The sequence below is a fragment of the Nicrophorus vespilloides genome, unplaced genomic scaffold (assembly GCF_001412225.1).
Source record: "Nicrophorus vespilloides isolate i.1.1-1 unplaced genomic scaffold, Nicve_v1.0, whole genome shotgun sequence".
NCBI lineage: Eukaryota > Metazoa > Arthropoda > Insecta > Coleoptera > Silphidae > Nicrophorus > Nicrophorus vespilloides.
This window is the reverse complement of record NW_017097212.1, coordinates 175,479-196,859: the sequence shown is the minus strand read 5'-3', so window position 1 is coordinate 196,859 and position 21,381 is coordinate 175,479. Positions and strand designations below refer to the sequence as shown.

The following is a 21,381-nucleotide window of genomic DNA, read 5'->3' as shown; positions in this document are numbered from 1 at the left end:
CAATGTAATTTCAGTATTTTAGCTTAAAAATCATATTACATTTATGAAAATTATAACTACAACTACAATAATTTAATAACAAATTTATTTATTTATTATATTACTTAAATGATTGTACTAATTTTTTTAAATTATCCATATACAAGTGGCGTATTTTTATAAATTTATAAGAATTGTAGAACAAAACTATACATATATCAAATCATAAGCGGCGCTAATACTAAATCTATTTCCTTATGTAAAAATGAGGTCGTGGTATAATCTTATATCAAAGGGAAGAAGTAGAACTGAAGACCTTAACAATTTTTCGAATCTTAAAATAGTAAATTTACAATTGAAAACTCTTCTTGCACTTTATATGAGACATACTTTTTTTGCAACTAGTTTTTGAAAATCCTCAACAACAACAAAAAACGATTCTCATTCATTTTATGTTCATAATAGAAAAATGAATTAATTGATGTCCTGTTTGAATACTATTATTTTTAGTATTACTAAACGAGCCACGTTTCGCAAAACGAGTGACGACGAGAAGAGACACATATGTGCATTTTTTTGAATATGCAAACGAATGAAAATCTGGAAATTTTGGAACGTATTAAACTCGTTAAGCGAGGTTCCACTGTATTCTGTTTTATCGACGTTCAAGGATTGCCATGATCTGTCAAACTGCTAATTCTGCAAAATATAATCAACTATTTTCTGATCCTCATCGCGTGTTTGTATTTTCTCCTGTAACAGTCATGGACAAGTTATTCTTAACAGTTTCGATCAGCTGTCTTTCAAATCTAACGTTGTGGTGCTTAGGCAAACCTAGTAACGATATCGCAATAAAAACGGTTGCACACTAACAACATTGTTTAATGAACCGAATCTTGATATCAGAGCATTATAAGCCTTGACTCGACTTGTCTTACCTTTGTATCAGGGGATATCTCAATGTTCTAGACATTTCGTTTTAATCACAAACTGTTGGTATAGAAAATGTAACGCTGGAGAGAGAAGAATTTTCGTTTGAATTTGGAACAAAAGTTTGATGTTATAGTGAAAAACAGAAATTAATCACTATTATATATAAATTTGTTCTATCAAGGTTTTTCAAGTAAATTTAGTAGCTTTTGAGCAATCCATGCTAATAGATGCCAAGATAACATTAGTCAATAGGACCTTGTCTTAAAATTAAATATATATATTAAAAAATCGGTGTAGCAATTAAAATAAAAACGTTGTTAAGGCCATAAACATATATTTATATTATTAAATAAATCACATATCAATATTACAAAAGTTCACTACATCTCAGAGATTCTTGAAGTACTAAATAACAAGCCTTCCAAGTTGTAAACATCTTATCACATCTTCCTTATATCAATTACTCATAACTCGAACACTTTCGTAGCAAAAGCCATCTCAACCACTAAATTTGTAAATAACGAAACGTCTCACTTTTCGATTTTTTTTTTCAAACAAAATTAATGTAAATATCAAAACTTGTATATATTTAAATATACCTCATTATGCATACTATAAACAAAATATATATTATATATATACTATAAATTATGTGTGTGTGTGTGTATATATATATAATGTCAAATACTAAAACATATTTGTCTTGTGTAATATTTAAACTGGAATGGTTTAACAAATAAATAGTTCCATAGAAGTAATAAATATCAGTCACACGAATTAAACACACTAAATAAGTTTACCAAAGATACATTGTTGAGTATATTATCAAGGTAACTGATTTTGTTTTAGTATAAAAAGATATTTCAGACGTCGCCATCAGCCAGCCGAATGATTCGGCCTGTTCATAGTTATATTATTTGCATTAAACATATTCGAGTATTCCGTCCTAAAATACAAGAACAGACATGTTATATATTGGAACGCTCTTGTCTATAGGGGAAATACCTTAGGTTTGCAGGCAAGATCGACATATCTAATTTGTATTTTTGCGTTACGATGAGCGCCAATGTTTTCAAAGTCGGTTTAAAATCTAAAACATACATATCGCTGTGATCGTTCAACTTGCGATCGCTGTCATATAAGTAATCATTCCTCGTGTTTTCTTCGGTGCCGTCGATAGGACTGAAAATATATTGTTGTTAATAACATAACACAATTGCTAGAGCCATCAATCCTTACCTTGTTCCACCAAATAAGAAGACTCGATCGTCTACTGCGATGCAGGCTTGTCGTCTTCGTCGACATGGTGGAGAATAATTTGGTGACAATGCTGTCCATTCGTTAGTTTTCGGATCGTAGACATACGTATCGTTAAAATGATGACCAAGCACAGCGTTGTATCCACCGAAAATGTACATTTTTTCGTTATAAACAACTGAAAATGTATATAAACAATAAGATTTCTAGCGTTATTCAATAAATTGAGCATGCTTACAAGCTGAATGGCTTCGTCTTCCTATGGGAATATCACCTGTTGCTTTTGTGTTGTACCACTTATTTTCGTGCAAATCCAAGTACCACAGATTCGAAGAGTACCTCTCATCTCGTGGTAAGTATATGCCATTCGTGGCTACCGAACCTCTGCCTCCAAAAACATACATACGATCACCAATGCACACAGCGGTGTGGAAATCTCGTAAACTTGGTTCTTCGCCTGCAACATAAATAAATTACAATATACAACTAAATACACAGTGTTGTACTACTATACCTGAGGTGATTATATGTGACCAGTGTTTTGTATCCAAATTTAGTATGTACATGCTTTTAGCAAACGCCAAACAATCTTCTTCGTATCCGCCGAATACAATCATTTTATTTCGCCAGACGCAGGCGGTGTGCCCGTCGCGGGCAAAAGGTATATCTCCGGTGCAGGTCGGAGCCGTCCAGCAATGCCAAACGGTATCGAAGCAGAATAAAACTGCACAGCAGGTCCTGTCGTTCTTTCCTCCCCAAATATAAATATTATCTCCGTAGCTGACTGCAGTGTGTCCGTACCTCTTGAAGGGAAGTATATCGTCGTTTTCAAAATACGGCAGCTCGCTGACCGGATGCTTTGTCCATCGGAATGTCTTTGTATTCAATACGTGGACATCCATCGATACGTATTCACGTAAACTTTCGCCAGAACAGTAACCGCCAAATGTGTAGATTTTGCTGCCCATGGACACAGCTGCATGATTTACCCGTTTCGGGCCGCCTTCGATACTTGTTATCCAATGCATTTTGAGAATCTTTAACAAATGTAATATTAATTTCACTTTAATTTCAAAACAAAACCTATTGTCAGCAATTAGTTATTTACTTTTAAAATAATTACATATTAATTAGATAAATCTACTAGATAGCCCACAACAACAGTCCATATTCGTCTCTTTTATACATGTTGTTGTTTAAATAACATAGTTTTATTTCTAATTATATATCGCATTACTGGTAGCTAGTAGTGTGAAATATGTTATTATATTCAAGAAAATGATCATGCAAACTATATTTAATTGTACACCTCGACAATATTTAGAGAAGTGTTTTTAGATTTGTGTATAAATAAAACAATTATATAATTATTGTAAATCGAATAACTGGAATAATTGTGGAGAAAGATGATTGTGTACAAAACAAGATCCAGTGGTCCTGAATCGAGTGTGCAAGTTCAACAATTTAAAGGTTATAAACAAAGGGCATTTCAAGCTCACCTGTCCCGAATTCTTCCAATCACTTTGCAACAAATGCCAGATAGATCAAATTCACATGTGGTGCATTCCTTTTTAAACTATCTCGAACCACTACCAAACGATTAATACTATTTTTAAGCCAACCTTGGACGCAATACACATCACATACAACACTCGCAATTATACATTTGACAGAAGCAAATGTGCCAGACAGAGAACTGCAGGAAACAACATATGCAACCAACCAACCAACAACAACTAAACAAAAATATTGAAAAACCAGGGCGGCCAACATTAAAAAATGTTTTCAAAATATTTACCGAAATCTGAGACAATCGACTATCGTTTCGCGAAAACAAATACCGTCAATATGGAGCGTCTAAAGTGTTTAAACAGTTTCGCATGTTAATAAATAATCCTTTACTGTTTGCATTTGGTTCGTCGAGCTCGGGTGTTTTTCCATTAAAAACTATATATACACGTCGGGACATAAACGAAAACTTCCCAATTTGAATGCATCTATTGTCAATTCAATTAAGTTGAAAATGTGCGTGAATAATTTTAATATGAATGTTATCGATGAAGTTATCAAAGCTTCTGAGGAGCTCTTCTTGGAAGACGATGTTGAGAACGGAGTTCTCGAGCAATTAAAAGATCTTTGGATAACTAAATTGAAGAACGCAAATGATGAAGGACACTCTGCAAACGGAACGGATATCATTGTTAAGAGTGGTATTGTAATTCTTTATATTAATTGCGAAGAAATGGTTTAAAAACATATTTATATAATATAAATTGGATGACTTTTGCATGTACGAATTGCATAGATATGTTCATATGTGTCCCATGATACAATCAACTCAATCACATTCTACAATTGTTCATTTCCGCTTTAGATTTTTGTTTATAACTTATTACAAAGATGTCCACAGATAACTAAGCATGTTTTACGCGTAACCAACAGCATTTAAAAGATTTTTTTTATCTATCAGGTAAATTCTAAAACTTATAAAACACAAATAAATATAAATGTTTATACATTTTGTATACAGTAGCGGATAAATCAAGGGGGCTTCATAGTAAGCTTTTATTTTTAAGTAATTCGGATAAATTTGATGGCACCAGCTAAAGTTTTGTTCAAGGCCCACCTTGATTTGGAATAGAGAAAATCATAGAGCCAAAAATTGATTCTCAAAGAACCACATTAAGATAACTCGTGGGCCCTAAACGAAAGTTAGTTTCACTATTTGAGGGCCCTAAACAATTTATTGTATGTTCGAAATGCCGTATTAAAAATTAGTCAATCTATGATTAGTTTGGATAATATTTGTATAATAAATTACCTCAACCAAACACACACGGCCCACTTTCCCGCCAACTACAAAAAAAATTGATACTTTTTGAAACTAACAATTGTAATTAATAATTTTCAGTTTTAAGCCAACTAGATGGAAATGAGACTGATTCAGATGATTCCAATGCATCTTCCTCTTCGTCCAACGAAATGTCCGTCGCCGAAGAAGAAGAAGCTGAACAACTAGATGACACTGAAGAGAGCCTCAACAGCGACGATGACCTATCTGAAGAAAACCTCGAAGACACTGACAATGTTGTAATTTGTCAGTACAATAAAATTACCAGGAACCGTAGCAGATGGACTCTTGAATTGAAAAACGGAGTCATGACTCTCGACAATAAAGAATTTATTTTTAATCAAGCTAGAGGCTATACCACTTGGTAATTATGCTCTGTTACAAATGTATGTTTAATATTTATTTAACTAAAGTTACGTTACTAGTTTAATCTGTTATATTTTGCATGTATTTTTATGTAATGTAATAAATAACTTTGCAATATATTTTTAAATTTCATATATAGGCAACCTTATGTACGTGATCTGTTGTGAAAGTTGAAGCAAGACAACGGCCAGCTGATTCTGCCATTATTATTTCGTACTTCCATCAAAACACGCCGTAGTGCTTTGTTGTTTCATAATATTTATTTTCAATTTTTGGCTTCGAATATAGAAAATTGTATAGTAGTTGAAATTGTACATAAAATGGATATTAAGGTAAAAACTAACTTATATTTCTTGTAATAATGATCATATTGTGTAGATAGTATATGTAATTAGAGGGTTTTTATCATTTGCGTTTAAATTAATTATACATTTATGTATAACATTTGACTGCTATGAATTCTAACCTTGATTGGCCTTGCAATTAATTAGAGATCAATGTCTTCAATTTTTAAATCAAGGATTATCCAAATCATATAGCTAGATCTGATAAGTATTGTTTATTAAAGTTTCTATAAATATTCATAGTTACAACATACTTTCCATGACTTGCTTCTAAGTACACTGTTGAAATCTAGCTGAAGTAGTAGTAGTAGTAGTCTGTTAACTCTCGAACTTCATACTGATGACTAGAAAGTTTGAGTCATGTCTAGACTGAGGTATCAATGATTGAGCTATTGAAATTTGGATTCACATGATAACGTAATCAAAGATAATCATTTGTTATCAAATTATTATTAGAGTACAATTATTAGCAGTCATTGTGGTATAAGAGTTTTTCACGAAATGTTGTTCATACTGACTGGTTTATTGGTAGTATTCATTAAGTATTACAACTCTAATCTAATTTTGTTATTTTTATTTTAGGGAATAATTTATGCTATTCTATGTGGAACATACGATAGTGTAAGGGGTATGACTGCCCTGTTTCATGTCGACAGAGAACTGAATAAACGAAAAAAACAGTCTTCTCCCAACACAACTATCCGAAGAAGAGAATCCGATATAAGCAGGGAAAGCACACCAACCAAAATCTCAAAACAAGAGGAGTATGTGAATTGTAATAGTCCATCATGCAGGATTTTTAATTTATTTTTAATTTTTTTTTAGTGAGCCAGCACTTATGACTTTAATTTTGAAATTAAGTGTGTTCAATGGAGGCATATTTCTGATGAGCGTATTATTATTTGAATTTCTCATATTACCACTTATTAATATCATGATAGTCTCCACTTTTGGAGAAGATATAATGATGAGTAATAAGTATTGGGAACTTACTAAAACACTGTTGACTATTTTTTATCAGACAACATGGGTGTTGCCACTTCTACTGCTAAGCAAAATAGTCAATTGTTTGTGGTTCCAGGTAAATATATCTGCATTGCTGCTATACAAGTATTTAATACATTACGATTTTTAGGATATTGCGGATAAGGCTTACAAATACAGTCGTGGAAGACCGCTAATCAATCAGAGTATTAGTAGAATTGTGGCAGATTCGATTTTCAGCATTCTAGTGCAAGTGCTATTCCTGCTGCAAGCTACAATCGTTGAACTAATTCCGTTGTACATAGTTGGGAAGATATTAGGATTAGTTCACATGTGCTTATTGTATTCACTGTACACTTTTGAATATAAATGGTTCAATATGGGATGGGAGTTGCACAGAAGATTATCATTCATTGAAACCAACTGGCCATATTTTATTGGTTTCGGACTACCTCTTGCCTTCGTAACGCAGATGTCGAGTTCTTGGGTTATAAAGTAATTGAAGAAAGAAAAAATTTAAACATATTTATTAATTATTACTTTATCTTTTAGTGGATGCATCTTTGCCTTACTGTTCCCTTGGTTCATTGTGAGCGGGAACGAAGCAAATCCTGTGACTAATTCCAGGTAAGAACAAATACTAAATATCAATTTGATTTGAAAATTCATTATTTTCGATTCTCGTTACAGCCAATATCCACTACACTTATTTTCACCCGTGATAGCGCTCAGTAATGCCTTGTTCAATAAAACAATTGGAACTCGCTTTCAGAAACGAAAGGTAAATAATACTCCGACTCATGTCAGGAGATGATCTTCGTTTACGTCCATTGTGCAAATACACTTTGTGTTCTCTTTAATAATTCTGATGGCTGTTTATTTCAATTTGGAGTTTCTTTAGATTAATTCTAATTATGAATATTCAGTAAAGCAATCTCGTCTTTGAAAAAAAAAACTATTACTTTTGTAAACTACATTCTTTCAATACATTTATGTTCACAGAAATAACAAAATAAGTTATGTCTCTGTTATGATTAATTTAATTTAAATTTTAGTGCAGTCTAATGCAGTGACTTAAGGTACCTATAATTTATTTATTTTTTATTGATGTTTTTACGGCAGCTGTATATATATACCTATATTATACAAATGTGATTTTTTTAAACATATATATTTTTTATATAATGCAAATATATTATATATAAATGGTTTTGAATACTCTCTAGATGGAACATATTGATTAATAATATATAAATATTTTTTTGTTTGTTTTGGAATACATACATGTTTAATTATGGTGACTTATATATTGGTAATACCAGATTTTTCAATTTGTTCTAAAACTAGTTTTAAATTTGTATCAAATAGCTCGCATCGAATTGGCATTTCCAATGAATAAAATGGGTTCTTTAAAGCAAAATCAGCGTACAATTCGTATATTCTCTTCAACAATATATCCATTCCTGCCTGCATCCTCTCAGCCACCACCATCATCTTAACACCTGTTACAGTTTGAAAGCAGTGCAACTTGAATGTGTCAGCTTCGAGTACTTCTATGCCCGAGCATTTCGGCTCAGGACTCAGTTGACTAGCAATTGCGAACAATGGGTAGAACATGCTAGCTAAGAAAATCTTTTCGTTTGTAGTCATTTTAGGCCTTCCAAATCGCAAACTTATCGGATAGTTTTCTTTATTTTCCAACACTTGCATTGCATCTCTACCATCATCCAGTTGTCCACCTGTTACAGGTATTCCATTAATTGCGTACAGTATGTGACCAACTGAAAATATATTTAATTAATTAACATGCTAAAGTAACTATAGTTAATTAGTTAACATTACCATTGATTCCATCCCTTTGACCAAATTCTACTATTATTTTCTTGTTTTCATTCGCAAGTTTAATGTCCAAAGGATAGGAAAACGTCTTCTCCGTTTCTATTTTTGGAACGTTATGGTCGTGATTGAAAATCAGACCACCTGATTTTGAGACAATATACACCCCGTAGATAACCATGTCTAATTTAACAATTGAATGTTATTTACTATCAGATACTACTGACATATTTGACAATCTGTCAAATAGTTGAGGTTATGTTCAATTAAGTTAAGTTACAGTTTTGAATGAAAAGAAAATTATTGTGCGCATAAGTTTAAAAAGAGCAGAATTTTTATTTAATTACATTTAAGTATCACTTCAAGAATGCTTTTCTGTGAGTATAACGTATTTTGATCATTCGTTTTTCGAGTTCTTATAATATAAAATAATTTGAATTTGACTAAAGTTTGAAATTTTAAAACTATTATTTTCAATTGTTGTATGGTAACACAAATAGTTTTGTGTCCAACCATTATTATTATAATTGTTATTATTAATATAGTGTATTAACGAACTAGAGACATCCAAGGCGTCTCTTAGACGCATTATTATATAACTGTGGCAATCGCAAGCCCGACAACCGAAAGACCGTCTATTGAAATCCCGACTATATCGAAAATAACATTTTTAAATTGTACCGGAGCGTAGTGACTTTTAAATTGTTATTAATAATAAATAATAACAATTAATAATCTAATTGTATTTGAGATTATTTCATAATGTTAAGGTTTATTATGAATAATTCAACAAAATCAAATAAATTAATAATAATTTATTGTTATTAATAATAAAAGTGTAGCACAAGGTGGCTACGCTCCGAAATAATTTAAAAATGTTATTGTAAAAATTTTCGATATAGTCGGGATTTTGATATAGTCGAGATTATGGTTGTCAAGATTTTGATATAATCGGGATTTCGATACACTCGGGATTTCGAACGTCTGTATTTCGATACATTCTCAGTAAAAGATTTAAAGACTATTGAAGTGTCAGTAAAACATATAAAGACTAATAAAGTCTCAGCAGAACCTTTGAGGACAAGCATAGCCTCAGTAAAACCTCAATATAATGAGCATAATCTCATAAAAACCTAAGACGAGCATAGTTTCAGCAGAAGACCAAGTAACGAATAAAGTTATGTAAAACCAATTGAATTATTTAATTCCCACAACTGAGACTCCTCAACCACAACAGCAGACAATATTCCACTGTGTCCAGAATTCCATCCCTTTATGATTTTGGGTTTTTATGAACGACAACATAACAGGTATCTAATTTTTTACTTGTAACTAATCGAGTTCGTTGACATGTAATAAGTTATAGTGTTTAGATTTGTTGAAAATCATTTATATACTAAAATAAATTAAGTTAGAAAAAGGAATTTTTGTATAAAACTGTGACAGTTATCTTTTGTAATCGTTTATTTAAACACAAAATTTAATTTTATGAATGTAAATATGGTTAATGTAATAAACATATACAAAAAAAAAGAAATTATAGTGAATAGGTTATAGCTAAAATAGCAAAAAGAAAAGAATATCCAATGAAGGATAATCTATCTATAGCAGCAGCAAACATAACCCAGTCTTGCTGCATTGGTGCTTGCGATCCACTTCCAATCATCTGGTGATCGTCATTCGTGTTGTTTTCTTCGGCATCTGCAGCTTGATTGTCCCGCATCTCCTCAGAAGTTACGCGATGATTTAATTTTGACTGTAACATAAAATCAAAGCTTACCTCTTCTATTCACACACCATCATAAGTAATTCGTTACCTGTGAAATGTAGTTTCCTAAGAACAACCATTTACCTAAACAACCTATCAATGGTTGTTTCAAAGCCCAAGGGAGGCCATAACTATGCCTTGTTCTGGATATCCAAATAACGGCTATAGAACCCATTAGACTAAAGCATACTACGTACAGGCTAGTGCTAAAAAATAATACTGAAAATGAGACAATTTAGTAACATATTTACTGTATCGCTGTATTTTGAAACCTTACCTACTAATGGCGTGTGTGTTCCCATAGCAGGTAATTTTTGTGTAAAGTATAACAAGAACATGGTAATTATGATGGCGGTGCAGCTTTGCAGAATAATTTTTTCACCGGCATTCGGTGGTAGCCAAAATGACATCAAAATCAAGAATATTATAGCTGTAAGGTAAAAAGAGAAAAAAGTATATAGCCTCCGTGGCGCAATTGGTTAGCGCGTTCGGCTGTTAACCGAAAGGTTGGTGGTTCGAGTCCACCCGGGGGCGTCTCTTTTATATAATTCCAATTAAAATTATAGTAATAAAAGTGTCTATCAACCAAATTGTTGGTTGATTATATAAATTAAATTATTTATACTTACCGAAAGCTGGTGTAATGATGATAGCTTGATACGATGGTGAAATTCTTGCTAACTCCAATGTGACTGTAACATCTGGATATAGCTCAGTACAACATTCATATTTCTTCACATTCCTTTGAAGTTCTGAACGTAATAATTTCCATTCAGAGTTATTAATTAACATTTCGTTCTGTAATAAATGATTTACAATTAATCATCGACTTTTTGATGATCAATAGAAACATATTGTGAACTTGATAATTATCAGTTCAAACGAAGTTCGTTAACCGAAATTTGATTTAAAAAGTAGAATTAAAAATTTCTATTATTGGAAACAACAAAATGTAGCAATACTTACATCCAGGACAGTTTTATTTTCATATAGTTCTAAATCAACTTGCAGTCCGTTATAAGTCCATGATCCAAAGATCAAGTTGCAAGTCTGTGTGTCGAAAGGCCAATATCTCAAGTTCATTTCACAAAGAACGACGATCTGGACCGGAGGAACCAAGAGTATATGACCATTGCTATAGACCAAAGCATGAGCATTTCCATAATGATTGATAGCAGTTGAAGGAGCTCTGTAAAAATAAACAAACAGTGTAATATTTTATTCCATATTGATTACAGTTACAATTAATTTACCCATTGTATACGAATAGATCTGGTTGCCAAATTTCGTGATCGGCCAAATGCAAGACTTCCAAGTTGCCATAATCGCTGGCATTCCACTTGAGTTTATCATCATTCCATGACTAAAACGTATTAGTAGATTTTACTTGTATTTTTTTTTAAATTATTATTGTTATTCACTTACAAGTTTCATCCAAGCATGTACGGTCAAAGTGGACTTAAGTTCGTTGAAATCGATATGTCGTATAGCAACGCCAAATTGCACGGTGGTGACATTGAAATGCTGCGCGGGTCTTGCGAACTTATCGTAGTTCAGTAGAAGATTCTGCCTTAACTCATCTGTAAATGTTGCTCTCCACAAAGGCCTTGGACCTATCTCTATGGAATTTGATATAACATAATCAAAGTGTGGGTGTGATATTTATACATGTTTATAGTAGATAATAATGTATAAAAATAACACATGCTGTTGATTTCTTTTTAAATGCTCTTTCGTTAACAATAACCAGTAAAATATTTAATAAAAATCTATGTTATTTAAAAGTTGTTGGAGAATTAATAAAAGAATGCGCCCCCGGGTGGACTCGAACCACCAACCTTTCGGTTAACAGCCGAACGCGCTAACCAATTGCGCCACGGAGGCTGTGAAATCTCAACTTTTTATACATTTTTTTCTTCAGCCACCTTAGATCAAGGGTTTTCAACCATTTGCTTGCCGATTTATTTACCAAGAAACTATTATAAATATTATAATCTATAAACTTGCTTAAAAAATAGAACGATTTTAGAATGTGCTCTAACTGGAATTAATCAAGTTGCGGCCTACGTATCTTTTACTTTAATTTATAACGTTTCTATTTTTGATTCAGAATTCCAATTCCCTAACAACTTGGGCCCTTAATACTGTACTTGAGTTAGACCTAGATCTAAGGTAAAAAAAAGTATGTTGATCACTGCGTAACCATAAAAAATTGTTCCACCGTGACAATGCTTTCACATTGCCGTGACCAGGATTCGAACCTGGGTTACTACGGCCACAACGTAGGGTCCTAACCACTAGACGATCACGGCTACCAGAACATATAAATTTTGTTAAAAAATATCATATATTAATAAATTGTTGGTAATTCAAGAATGTATACAATTGGTTTCATTATTTATATACATTTATGTTTGTAACGGCATTTTTTTTTAAATAATGACTTTCGAATGTCACTGTAAGATTACAGTTATATTATGATTATTCCATGATAAAGCCACACTTTCATTGAAAGTTTATAAACTAATATTATTTTTGTAACTAAATTATTAACATACTTGTAAATCTGCTTATAAAATCTGTTTGAAATTGCGCATATATATATTAATTATATTAGAAAAGGTCAAATTTTGTTTTTTAGACAAGAGCCTCCGTGGCGCAATTGGTTAGCGCGTTCGGCTGTTAACCGAAAGGTTGGTGGTTCGAGTCCACCCGGGGGCGTTTCTTTTGCATTTCTGAATATTTTTTTCACTTAAAACTATTATGGATAATAATAATAACTTACTCGTAGTTGTAAATCCAGCAATGATGTGCGTGAAGCAAAGTAAGGCAACGGCGAGAAGAATTTTCATCGCCATCATCCTGGCATATTCAGTAAGCAACTGAGTGTGATCCGCAGCTTGCTGCTACGAAATCTCTTGATTTGATAAGTATTTCCCGTCATTTGCATTTGTTTGTCCAGCCACTTGCTTTCATTGTCCACATTACGCCTAAACGGTTACATTCGGTAAGAGAATAATCGAACCGCGACCTACAAAAGAGCTTCAACAAAAGAGGCGAATTTGGTGACCGCAGATTAAACTATATTCAATTGGTTCTAATTTTCATGTAGGCCGCAACTGTTGCTAACTATAGATTTAAAATGTAATCGCACCACTTTTGTACTTTAACACGCACAAATTATATTCACAATTACTAAATTTGTTATTCAAATTATACTATTTAATATACTTTATTTGTATCGAGAATACATTATGACATCATCAGCAAATTTAATATTTAAAATTTTGCAGTCTATTTCAATTTAATCGTAACGAAACTACACAAAATGTATCAGATAATTTTTAGAAAAAAAATAACAAACTTGTCGTGTAAAAATGTCTAAACTTTTGTCTGGCAAAAAATATCTGAAAAAGAATAACTTATATATAAATTGAATAACACAATTGTATTGTTTTGGAAATATTTATTGTTAAATTAAATATACAGGATAACTGACCCATTGTTTTCCATGGGAGTATTTTATTAACAAATCAAATTTTAACATTGATATCTACTTAACTTACATATATATATATATATTACTTAATAATCTAATATCTTCATGCGGGCTTACATAAAAGATACAAAGAATTGTTTCAAGTTAAACTATTTACATCTCTTATAGATTTTGAAACAAAATCGGTAAACTAGCACCACTGGCCTTAAATCCCGAAAGATTTACAATTATAATAAAAAATAAAATGTAAACAAATAATGAATCGAAAGCATTGCACTATTTACAAATATAAAAACTGAATATAAAAAGAATGGGTAATATTTATTGAAAAATTTCATTTTTGTTGGAAGAGTTATTTGTTAATGATCATACTAAAAGGGTTTTTTTTAATAATTTACTATCTGAAAGAAACGATGGGATTGTTTCACATGCATTAACTTAACTCGTAATAATTGTGTAATACTAATTGAAAGGTGGAGTGCGTGGGTCGAATCCACCCGGTGAGTAGGGCCAATAAGCAGGGGATGGGAACAGGGCGCTTTGTGGATGTTGAGCACCGGGGGGCAAAGATAATGCCGGCAATTTGACCGATGCTCCGGCGGCCGACGTCGTTGGATAAAGCGCCGTTCCCAGCTCGCTCTGATGCGTCTGGTACTTGTGATAAGATGGTAACATTTCACCTTGACCCTGGGCCTGTGCTTGACACGCAGCCATCAAACCATGGAAGTCGAACTTGTATGCATATCGCTTCCCATGCACTTTTGACATAATATTCTTGTCGTAGTAATATCTGCAAACATAACATCAATTCTATAACATTGAAAAAATATTATTAACCACAATACAATTATATTGTTACATGAAACTATGCAAGAATCGTCACAATCTGGTGTTTTTTCAACTGCGGTTTGTTACATCATATTCAGTAATTTTTATTTGGCTACATTATCAATATGCAACAAAACAAGTAGTAATATCAGTTAACACTGGCCAAATAAACAAGGTTTAAGTTTATGTGGGCGGAAAAATATAAAAACTTAATTTTTCATAGAAACGGTTTATTTTGAAAAGTATTGTAAAAGGTACAAAACCATTACTAAACTTATATGACTTTTGTGATAGAATACTTAATTTGAATAAGTTTTTAAAATCAATTAATGATTCATCACGGTTTATTGATGAATTGAAAGAATGCTTTTGCGTTAACATGATTTAAGAATTGGGATAAATATCCATACAAAATGGCACAAAATGAGATCTCAAAACGCTAAATTTCCTAATTTTCTTAAAATCTCAAATTCTTTGTTTGATATAACAAAATTTAGCGAAACACGGCAATTTTATGTATATTTAAATTTAGATGCGAATTATCAGCAATACTATTATATATTTATGAATGCGAATAATATAAAAAGCTAAGAAAAGTATAATGATATAATAGATATGAATATAATGCATTAAAAACGGAAATGTAGATAAAACTTAATCAAGCAATGCGGTTTTGTACCGAGCCCTGATAATAATAATAGCATGACGTATGCTTATTATATATATATAAGTGTATAGTTAGTTAGATATAAATAAATATGCGATTTGATCTTACCTGAGAGCCCTGGAAAGTTTGTCGTAGTTCATGTTTGGTTTGGACTTGCGCTCGCCCCAACGGCGTGCCACCTCGTCGGGATCCGTGAGCTTAAACTCGCCATTGGTGCCTTCCCACGTTATGCATGCCGCATTGGCCGAATCGCCGAGCAGCTCCAGAAGGAACTGCCACAACTGAATCTGCCCAGAGCCTTGGGCCACCAATCGCGACGACGCTGCGTTCAACAACTGATACGGATCTGGAAATTCGGTAGATCAGGAACCATGCTTCTTCGTTCTAACACTCCTCAATCTTGCGTACTTCTCACAAATACACGCAAATTGAGAACATAAAATATACATCGATAATATAAATTTATTTTAATTCTTATAGATGCATTAATTTTTTCTTGTAAATATACAATATAATTGTAGTGTTGGTAAAATTGTGCATTGCAAATGCAGGATTTAAAATAACATTCATCAATTTTTCTTCTGTAATAAATATAAGATTTTCCTCAATTTTATGTATTTATTTATACAAACAACTTTGGGCAATATCTGACCAATAAACTATTGTTAATAATAAACATAATTTATTTTTCTAATTAACTTAATTTGTTTCATTTTCTGAATCATTTTTATTATTTTTTTAAACAAATATACAAATTTACATCTACATATGTATGCAACAAATTATTAATATTTTGTCATATAAATAAGTTCAAAAACTAACTTTTCAATATTAAATTATTATTTTTAATTATTATTTTATAAATAATTTCATTATTGCGTTTTGTTAGTTCAATTATTATATACCAATAATTGCGTTGATATATAAAAATTGAGATATGGGAGCAATTTGTAAATCTGGTTTTTATTTCCAAATAATTATTAAAAATAGAAGTAAACTAATATCAAAATAATCTACGTAAAAATGAAAATAATTATATACAAAAAATCGTTAGTGAAAAGTCAATAATTAAGTAATAATTAATATGTTTACCAAATAATTGACATAAATTTGTTTTTATGTTCAATTATATTTTTTTAGTCCAAGAAATTATTATTGTCAGATAAATTGAACGAATTTATATAATATTTATTAAAATTGTTGTTTCTATATGTTATTTAATTTTATATAAAGACATTTTATCTAAATCTCTATTTCTAATCATTAGAAATTAGAAAACGATTATTATTTATATTACGTTTAACTTTTCATCATTTTATCAATTTTAGTATGAAATTAAGTCTGGTAATGATTCTAATAACTTTCAATTTCGTATAAATAAATATGTTTATTAATTATTAAGAAACACGAAATGCTGTGACTGTTGTAATGATAATAATGAATAAAGTATACCGTTGTAAATCATATTGTGATGTAATTTGTGATGGATTTGCGTGTTGTGGGATCGGACAGTTGCGAATCTCCTGGCGACTAGTAAGTCTTCAGGAGAACATCCGGGTAGCCTCCACATGGCCACCTCAGTTGGAACACATCTTTTTCAAAAAAATATCCTCCCGTCGTCCACGACACATCTATCTATCTGTCCGCGTGTGACCGCGTTCTAACACCACCACCACCTTCACCGGCAGACAAACCGAAACTCAAACTGCGATAAGGACGACGGGCGTCGCGACGCCCCCAGAACACATTTTTCCTTGCTCCCCTCCACTTGATTGTCTGTCCTTTCTACGACGCCCCTCAATTCACACATGATCTTTGATCCAAATTAAGATGCAATTAAGTTCATGTATCTATTATCACACTTTAATTCAATGCATTTGAAATTATTTCACATATTTATGAAATTAGATTACATAAACTAAAAAAAAACCTATATTCTTTCACATAAAGTACATGCGGAGTATTTTATATTTCGTAGTCACATTTATTATGATCAATTCAGTTCTTGAGGTAAATTTTTGAAATTACATTTTGTTAAAAAAATCAAATGTTTTCTTCAATTAAAGTAGGTTATTTTATGACCATTAAATAAATTAATTTGTTCCAAGATTGAAATGATAAATAATAGCAATATTTATTGCAACAAATTATCGAAATATAAACCGTAAATTGAATTGCAACATTCGTTCCAAAATAAGTGTCCTATTTTAGTTTTTTTTTTCTGATGGATTATTGAAATAATGTAATTAAATAGTAACAAAATAGTTTTTGTAGTGAACAGGTAAAATTTTGTAACAATTGTTAGATTGGTTTTTACCCGCAAACAATTTGATTAAGATTGAGATTAATTATTAATACGACCGTCATTGCAAAAATTCGAACAATTACAGAGAAATTAATTCTGAAATAACCGTGGATAAACTAGACAATGTTTTCAATATATTGCAGAAGTGTTCATGCTTCACGAAGGAAACAACAATCACATGAGCAAGGAATGCGTTTGCATGGAACATTGTTCCCATGTCAGGAAATTGACCTTTCTAATTTGTTAAATGTTACTTATAAGTGTTAATTTTGAAATGTTTTCCATTTTATGTTATAGTTTAGTTGTGAAATTACACGTTATATATCCCTTTAAATGAGTCCCTTTTTTTAAGAAATTGCACACTTATTCTGGAATAAATAACATTCGTATATTGGACACTTATTTTGGAACAGAGGTAGTATTAGTTATTTAGAAAATAATATAGTATAAGAAAGTATATTCGAATAGGAATTCGAGTAATACATTATTACATATTTACACAAATAATTCTGCAGATGTTAAACAATTATCTCTTAAAAATGTTATATAGCGTTGAATGAAAGAAATTACTTCGTTTTCAGAGGTAAAAATACTTTCTTAAAGAAAATTATTGTTTTTTTTTTCTGAACAAATAAAAGTATTTTTAAATAAACAATCAACTTCTATACAAACTAAAATCAAATTTTATATTATGAGTGTAAAGATCGAACAATTACAAAGAAATTAATTCCCGCATGGGACGAAATTACCGACAATGTTTTCAATATATTGCAGAAGTATTCATGCTTCACGAAGGGATTGAAATTGACCTTTTATAATTTATAATTTGTTAAATTTTACTTATAAGTGTTAATTTTCAATTTTTTTTTCCATTTTATGTTATAGTTTAGTTGTGAAAATACACATTATATATCCCTTTTTTAAGAAATTGGACACTTATTTTGCTATCAATTATAAAAAGTTCTGTAATATTTCATATTCGAAAATTGATCCATCAATATTATACATTATTTAGTTATGTTAACATCTACTGTTGCATTGTTGGAGATGAACGAGTTAAATTGGATTCGACTATTTTCTCGTGTAACTTATATAGTTGTAGGTCAGATTAGTTTTAGCATTTTCTATTCATTTGGAAAACTTTAGAGTTTAATTACGCACGGCAATAAATAACTTAGTTCGGGCTAATGCAGGGACCATCCAGAATCCTTTATAAGGATAATCCCAGGCAGCCCGGTTCATCCTCTAATCCGGGCGCCGTCTCATTATACGGCGCGACGGGGCACCGCCGATATTGTTTTCTTGATTACTTACTCCGCGCGCACCTCAGCAAACTTCGCATACGAAGAACTTTAAAACATCTTCCTTTTTAAATACTGTATCCACATAGTAGTAAATACATCGTGCAAAAAATTATTAACTTTAATATCTATTAACATATTCAATACATTCATCTTTGCTCTTTCTCTATTAATCATATATTCTTTATTATTTTTTTTGTTGTATTTCTGGGAAGGTCTTCTTCCGAGTTCGAGTTTTAAACGTGAACTCTTCCTCTCGACACCGCAAACACTTCCCGCCCGTTAATGCCGCAAAATTAATGGACCCGAAATTGTATCACCCTTCGTAACGCAGCCTCTCGTCACATCGCCATTATTATTATATCGTGAATACGAGAGCCTCAGGACAACTAAAAGCCCTACACCGCGGCGATATAATTGAAATATTATACGGAAGCCGGCCCTTAAACGGTTCGCACTTCATCCAACCCCCTATGTTTACATTGTTCGAGCCCTGAACTTGGGGAAACATCAAACAATCACGGACTTTATCGCATCATCTTTATATGCATATCAATAAATATTTTCATACCTAATCTTAACTAAACTATTGTAAATAATATTATATTTTATATAATTATAAGCGTCGAATTGTTTGGGACAAAACGCTCAAAACTTTTCACTTCACCCAATAATTAGTATAAGTATTACATATTTACACAAATTATTCTACAGACGTTAAACAATTATCTCTTAAAACTGTTATATGACGTTGATTAAACGAAATTACTTCGTTTTCAGAGGTAAAAATACTATTACCAGAATGCATTCTTTCTTAAAGAAAATTACTGTTTTTTCCGAACAAATAAAAGTATTTTTAAATTCAATGCAAATTAAAATCAAATTTTATATTATAAGTGTAAAGTCTCTTTCATTTAACAAATATCTATACGGAGTTGTTGCATCACTGATCGCTTAACAATAATATTTCTTCATAAATCAGGATCATGTTAAATCTTTGGTTGTGAACATTTTTCAATAAGAACTTCTGTAATTTCTTTTGATTTCATACAAATAATGATTTTGTATTGTTTTCTGAAACAGATACAGTTAATGTCTTAAAGACTTATGGTCAATAGCCTTTTATAATAGTTAATTATTTATTGTTATCAAATGCTTTATTTCTACATGAGCTATAAATTTTTACTCTTTTGAAGTAAAATAACTTATCTGATTAAAATAAAGTAAATAATATACGTTTCACAGACATTTCGTAGAAGCTTGGAAAGCAAATAGCATAAAACTTGTTCAACAACAAATATAGAACGTGAGCTTTCCTCATGAGTCAGGCCACACCTAGGAATTTTGAAGATTTAATATATATTTTCACTTAATTCTTCCACTTGTTACAAATACTAACAACTAACAAAATATGTTTACATAAAGTAAACATATTGTCATTAAAGTAATAATAAAAATGCAAATTCATTCAATTAAAATGCATATTAACTAAGTGTAGGTGGTATCATGCATAAATACATTATATAATTGAATTTTTACAGTATCAATTTACAAATTGATATCATAAATAATAATAGTTTCTATGTGCTATGGTTGACTGATTTTTTTTTCATTACCGTTGACTCAATTATATGCAATATCGATTGATCCGTAAAATCCAATCAATCTCCGTGTTTACAAAAATTCTAATTAATCTAGCCGGATTTTGTTACACTTTGGTTATTCCAATGCAATGTTTAATTTATAAAACGGATTTTCATAATTCTTATTCCGGTAATCACCTGTTTTTTTTTTAATTTGTGGAAACTTAGTAAATCTCTATTAATTTTTCACTGGAATAAAAGTTTAGTAGAAAACCTATGACTTTCTGTTTTATATTGAAAAAAGAAATAGTTATGTTATTAATAACAATACAATTTAATACAAGATTTAATAATTATACATTGATTGTATAAAAATGAAAGAAGCCAAATTTCTTAGTTACAAGAAATGATAGGGTTGCAGCAATGAAATCTTGAGTTTGGACGCTCTCAATTTAAGAATTTAAAATTTCGCACTTATTATTTCAAAAAACTTAACCCTCCTTCAGCGTCATATCTATAAAACTATTGTATCCAATTCATCATATTTTTCGATTATATGTATGTTGGTTACATCATAATACTTACTGTAGATTTCAAAATTGCAAATAACAATACAATAACAACCATTCAATTATACTTCGACTTGTGGTGGAGAAACTGTGTTATTAATTATGATTTTCTTGGCAACATTTATATATAATTTGCTATCTTCTCACCTTGAAATCAGAACCTTCTTTGCATCTATCTTCATAAAGCGACTTGATTCGACTTGGTGTACAGATATTATTAGTTTGAAATACTCTCACAAGTTCTTTCAAGGTGTTCCACATGGTTCCCTTCTTTTACCTTTTTTCTACAACTGTGTTTATTATACTGCATG

General features: G+C 31.2%; 6 protein-coding genes and 4 non-coding genes across 11 annotated transcripts in view; 4 read left to right on the top strand and 6 right to left on the bottom strand.

Moving 5' to 3' along the window:
• Window positions 1-1,619: 1,619 nt before the first annotated feature.
• On the bottom strand, window positions 1,620-3,878 carry LOC108559419 (kelch domain-containing protein 3-like). The gene is made up of 6 exons (XM_017916705.1): window positions 3,669-3,878; window positions 2,684-3,206; window positions 2,408-2,626; window positions 2,152-2,347; window positions 1,918-2,094; window positions 1,620-1,858 (listed from the first exon to the last, which is right to left on the bottom strand). Exons 2-6 carry the CDS (start codon window positions 3,195-3,197, stop codon window positions 1,789-1,791), a joined length of 1,176 nt encoding a protein of 391 aa, XP_017772194.1. The 5' UTR covers window positions 3,198-3,206; window positions 3,669-3,878; the 3' UTR covers window positions 1,620-1,788.
• Window positions 3,879-3,942: 64 nt separating this feature from the next.
• LOC108559420 (transcription initiation factor IIA subunit 1-like) lies at window positions 3,943-5,410 on the top strand. The gene is made up of 2 exons (XM_017916706.1): window positions 3,943-4,379; window positions 5,081-5,410. The coding sequence occupies exons 1-2, from the start codon at window positions 4,193-4,195 to the stop codon at window positions 5,386-5,388; spliced, it is 495 nt and encodes a 164-aa protein (XP_017772195.1). The 5' UTR covers window positions 3,943-4,192; the 3' UTR covers window positions 5,389-5,410.
• Window positions 5,411-5,608: 198 nt separating this feature from the next.
• Window positions 5,609-7,662, top strand: LOC108559418 (etoposide-induced protein 2.4 homolog). Of its 2 annotated transcripts, none has more exons than XM_017916704.1 (6): window positions 5,609-5,718; window positions 6,313-6,494; window positions 6,556-6,811; window positions 6,866-7,209; window positions 7,267-7,341; window positions 7,405-7,662. In XM_017916704.1, the coding sequence occupies exons 1-6, from the start codon at window positions 5,707-5,709 to the stop codon at window positions 7,526-7,528; spliced, it is 993 nt and encodes a 330-aa protein (XP_017772193.1). In that variant the 5' UTR covers window positions 5,609-5,706; the 3' UTR covers window positions 7,529-7,662. The 2 variants fall into 2 exon arrangements, with proteins under 2 accessions (XP_017772193.1, XP_017772192.1); XM_017916703.1 differs by lacking the exon at window positions 5,609-5,718 and adding an exon at window positions 6,191-6,258.
• A 37-nt stretch (window positions 7,663-7,699) lies between these two features.
• Window positions 7,700-8,809, bottom strand: LOC108559417 (trafficking protein particle complex subunit 4). Its single transcript, XM_017916702.1, has 2 exons — window positions 8,557-8,809; window positions 7,700-8,495 (listed from the first exon to the last, which is right to left on the bottom strand). Exons 1-2 carry the CDS (start codon window positions 8,729-8,731, stop codon window positions 8,017-8,019), a joined length of 654 nt encoding a protein of 217 aa, XP_017772191.1. The 5' UTR covers window positions 8,732-8,809; the 3' UTR covers window positions 7,700-8,016.
• Window positions 8,810-9,996: 1,187 nt separating this feature from the next.
• LOC108559403 (neuronal acetylcholine receptor subunit alpha-2-like) lies at window positions 9,997-13,237 on the bottom strand. Its single transcript, XM_017916670.1, has 8 exons — window positions 13,104-13,237; window positions 11,744-11,937; window positions 11,572-11,681; window positions 11,285-11,507; window positions 10,948-11,116; window positions 10,596-10,748; window positions 10,368-10,537; window positions 9,997-10,306 (listed from the first exon to the last, which is right to left on the bottom strand). Exons 1-8 carry the CDS (start codon window positions 13,177-13,179, stop codon window positions 10,088-10,090), a joined length of 1,314 nt encoding a protein of 437 aa, XP_017772159.1. The 5' UTR covers window positions 13,180-13,237; the 3' UTR covers window positions 9,997-10,087.
• On the top strand, window positions 10,779-10,852 carry Trnan-guu. Its single transcript has one exon. It is a non-coding gene; the product is annotated as a tRNA-Asn (tRNA).
• Window positions 12,129-12,202, bottom strand: Trnan-guu. Its single transcript has one exon. It is a non-coding gene; the product is annotated as a tRNA-Asn (tRNA).
• Trnah-gug lies at window positions 12,559-12,630 on the bottom strand. Its single transcript has one exon. It is a non-coding gene; the product is annotated as a tRNA-His (tRNA).
• On the top strand, window positions 12,966-13,039 carry Trnan-guu. The gene has a single exon. It is a non-coding gene; the product is annotated as a tRNA-Asn (tRNA).
• Window positions 13,238-14,134: 897 nt separating the features above from the next.
• The window catches only part of LOC108559400 (DNA-binding protein D-ETS-6-like), a 12,723-nt gene continuing 5,476 nt past the window's right edge, over window positions 14,135-21,381 (bottom strand). The window contains exons 4-6 of the mRNA XM_017916666.1: window positions 18,851-18,862; window positions 15,421-15,658; window positions 14,135-14,607 (exon numbers count right to left, since the gene is read on the bottom strand). Coding sequence (XP_017772155.1) covers window positions 14,280-14,607; window positions 15,421-15,658; window positions 18,851-18,862 — 578 coding nt within the window. The 3' untranslated portion in view covers window positions 14,135-14,279. The remainder of the gene's footprint in view (window positions 14,608-15,420; window positions 15,659-18,850; window positions 18,863-21,381) is intronic.

Excerpts from the sequence above, each read along its gene's own strand:
- LOC108559403 (XM_017916670.1), bottom strand. The coding sequence starts at position 13,179 with ATGATGGCGATGAAAATTCTTCTCGCCGTTGCCTTACTTTGCTTCACG. Across the intron at positions 11,938-13,103 it reads TGCTGGATTTACAACTACGA|AGATAGGTCCAAGGCCTTTG; the intron begins GTAAGTTATTAT and ends CAAATTCCATAG. Across the intron at positions 10,749-10,947 it reads CATCATTACACCAGCTTTCG|CTATAATATTCTTGATTTTG; the intron begins GTAAGTATAAAT and ends TTTACCTTACAG.
- LOC108559420 (XM_017916706.1), top strand. The coding sequence starts at position 4,193 with ATGTGCGTGAATAATTTTAATATGAATGTTATCGATGAAGTTATCAAA. Across the intron at positions 4,380-5,080 it reads GGATATCATTGTTAAGAGTG|TTTTAAGCCAACTAGATGGA; the intron begins GTATTGTAATTC and ends AATAATTTTCAG.
- LOC108559418 (XM_017916703.1), top strand. The coding sequence starts at position 6,232 with ATGTTGTTCATACTGACTGGTTTATTG. Across the intron at positions 6,259-6,312 it reads TCATACTGACTGGTTTATTG|GGAATAATTTATGCTATTCT; the intron begins GTAGTATTCATT and ends TTTTTATTTTAG. Across the intron at positions 6,812-6,865 it reads TCAATTGTTTGTGGTTCCAG|GATATTGCGGATAAGGCTTA; the intron begins GTAAATATATCT and ends TACGATTTTTAG.
- LOC108559417 (XM_017916702.1), bottom strand. The coding sequence starts at position 8,731 with ATGGTTATCTACGGGGTGTATATTGTCTCAAAATCAGGTGGTCTGATT. Across the intron at positions 8,496-8,556 it reads TCAAAGGGATGGAATCAATG|TTGGTCACATACTGTACGCA; the intron begins GTAATGTTAACT and ends ATATATTTTCAG.
- LOC108559419 (XM_017916705.1), bottom strand. The coding sequence starts at position 3,197 with ATGCATTGGATAACAAGTATCGAAGGCGGCCCGAAACGGGTAAATCAT. Across the intron at positions 2,348-2,407 it reads AAGACGAAGCCATTCAGCTT|TTGTTTATAACGAAAAAATG; the intron begins GTAAGCATGCTC and ends ATACATTTTCAG. Across the intron at positions 2,095-2,151 it reads TTCTTATTTGGTGGAACAAG|TCCTATCGACGGCACCGAAG; the intron begins GTAAGGATTGAT and ends ATATATTTTCAG.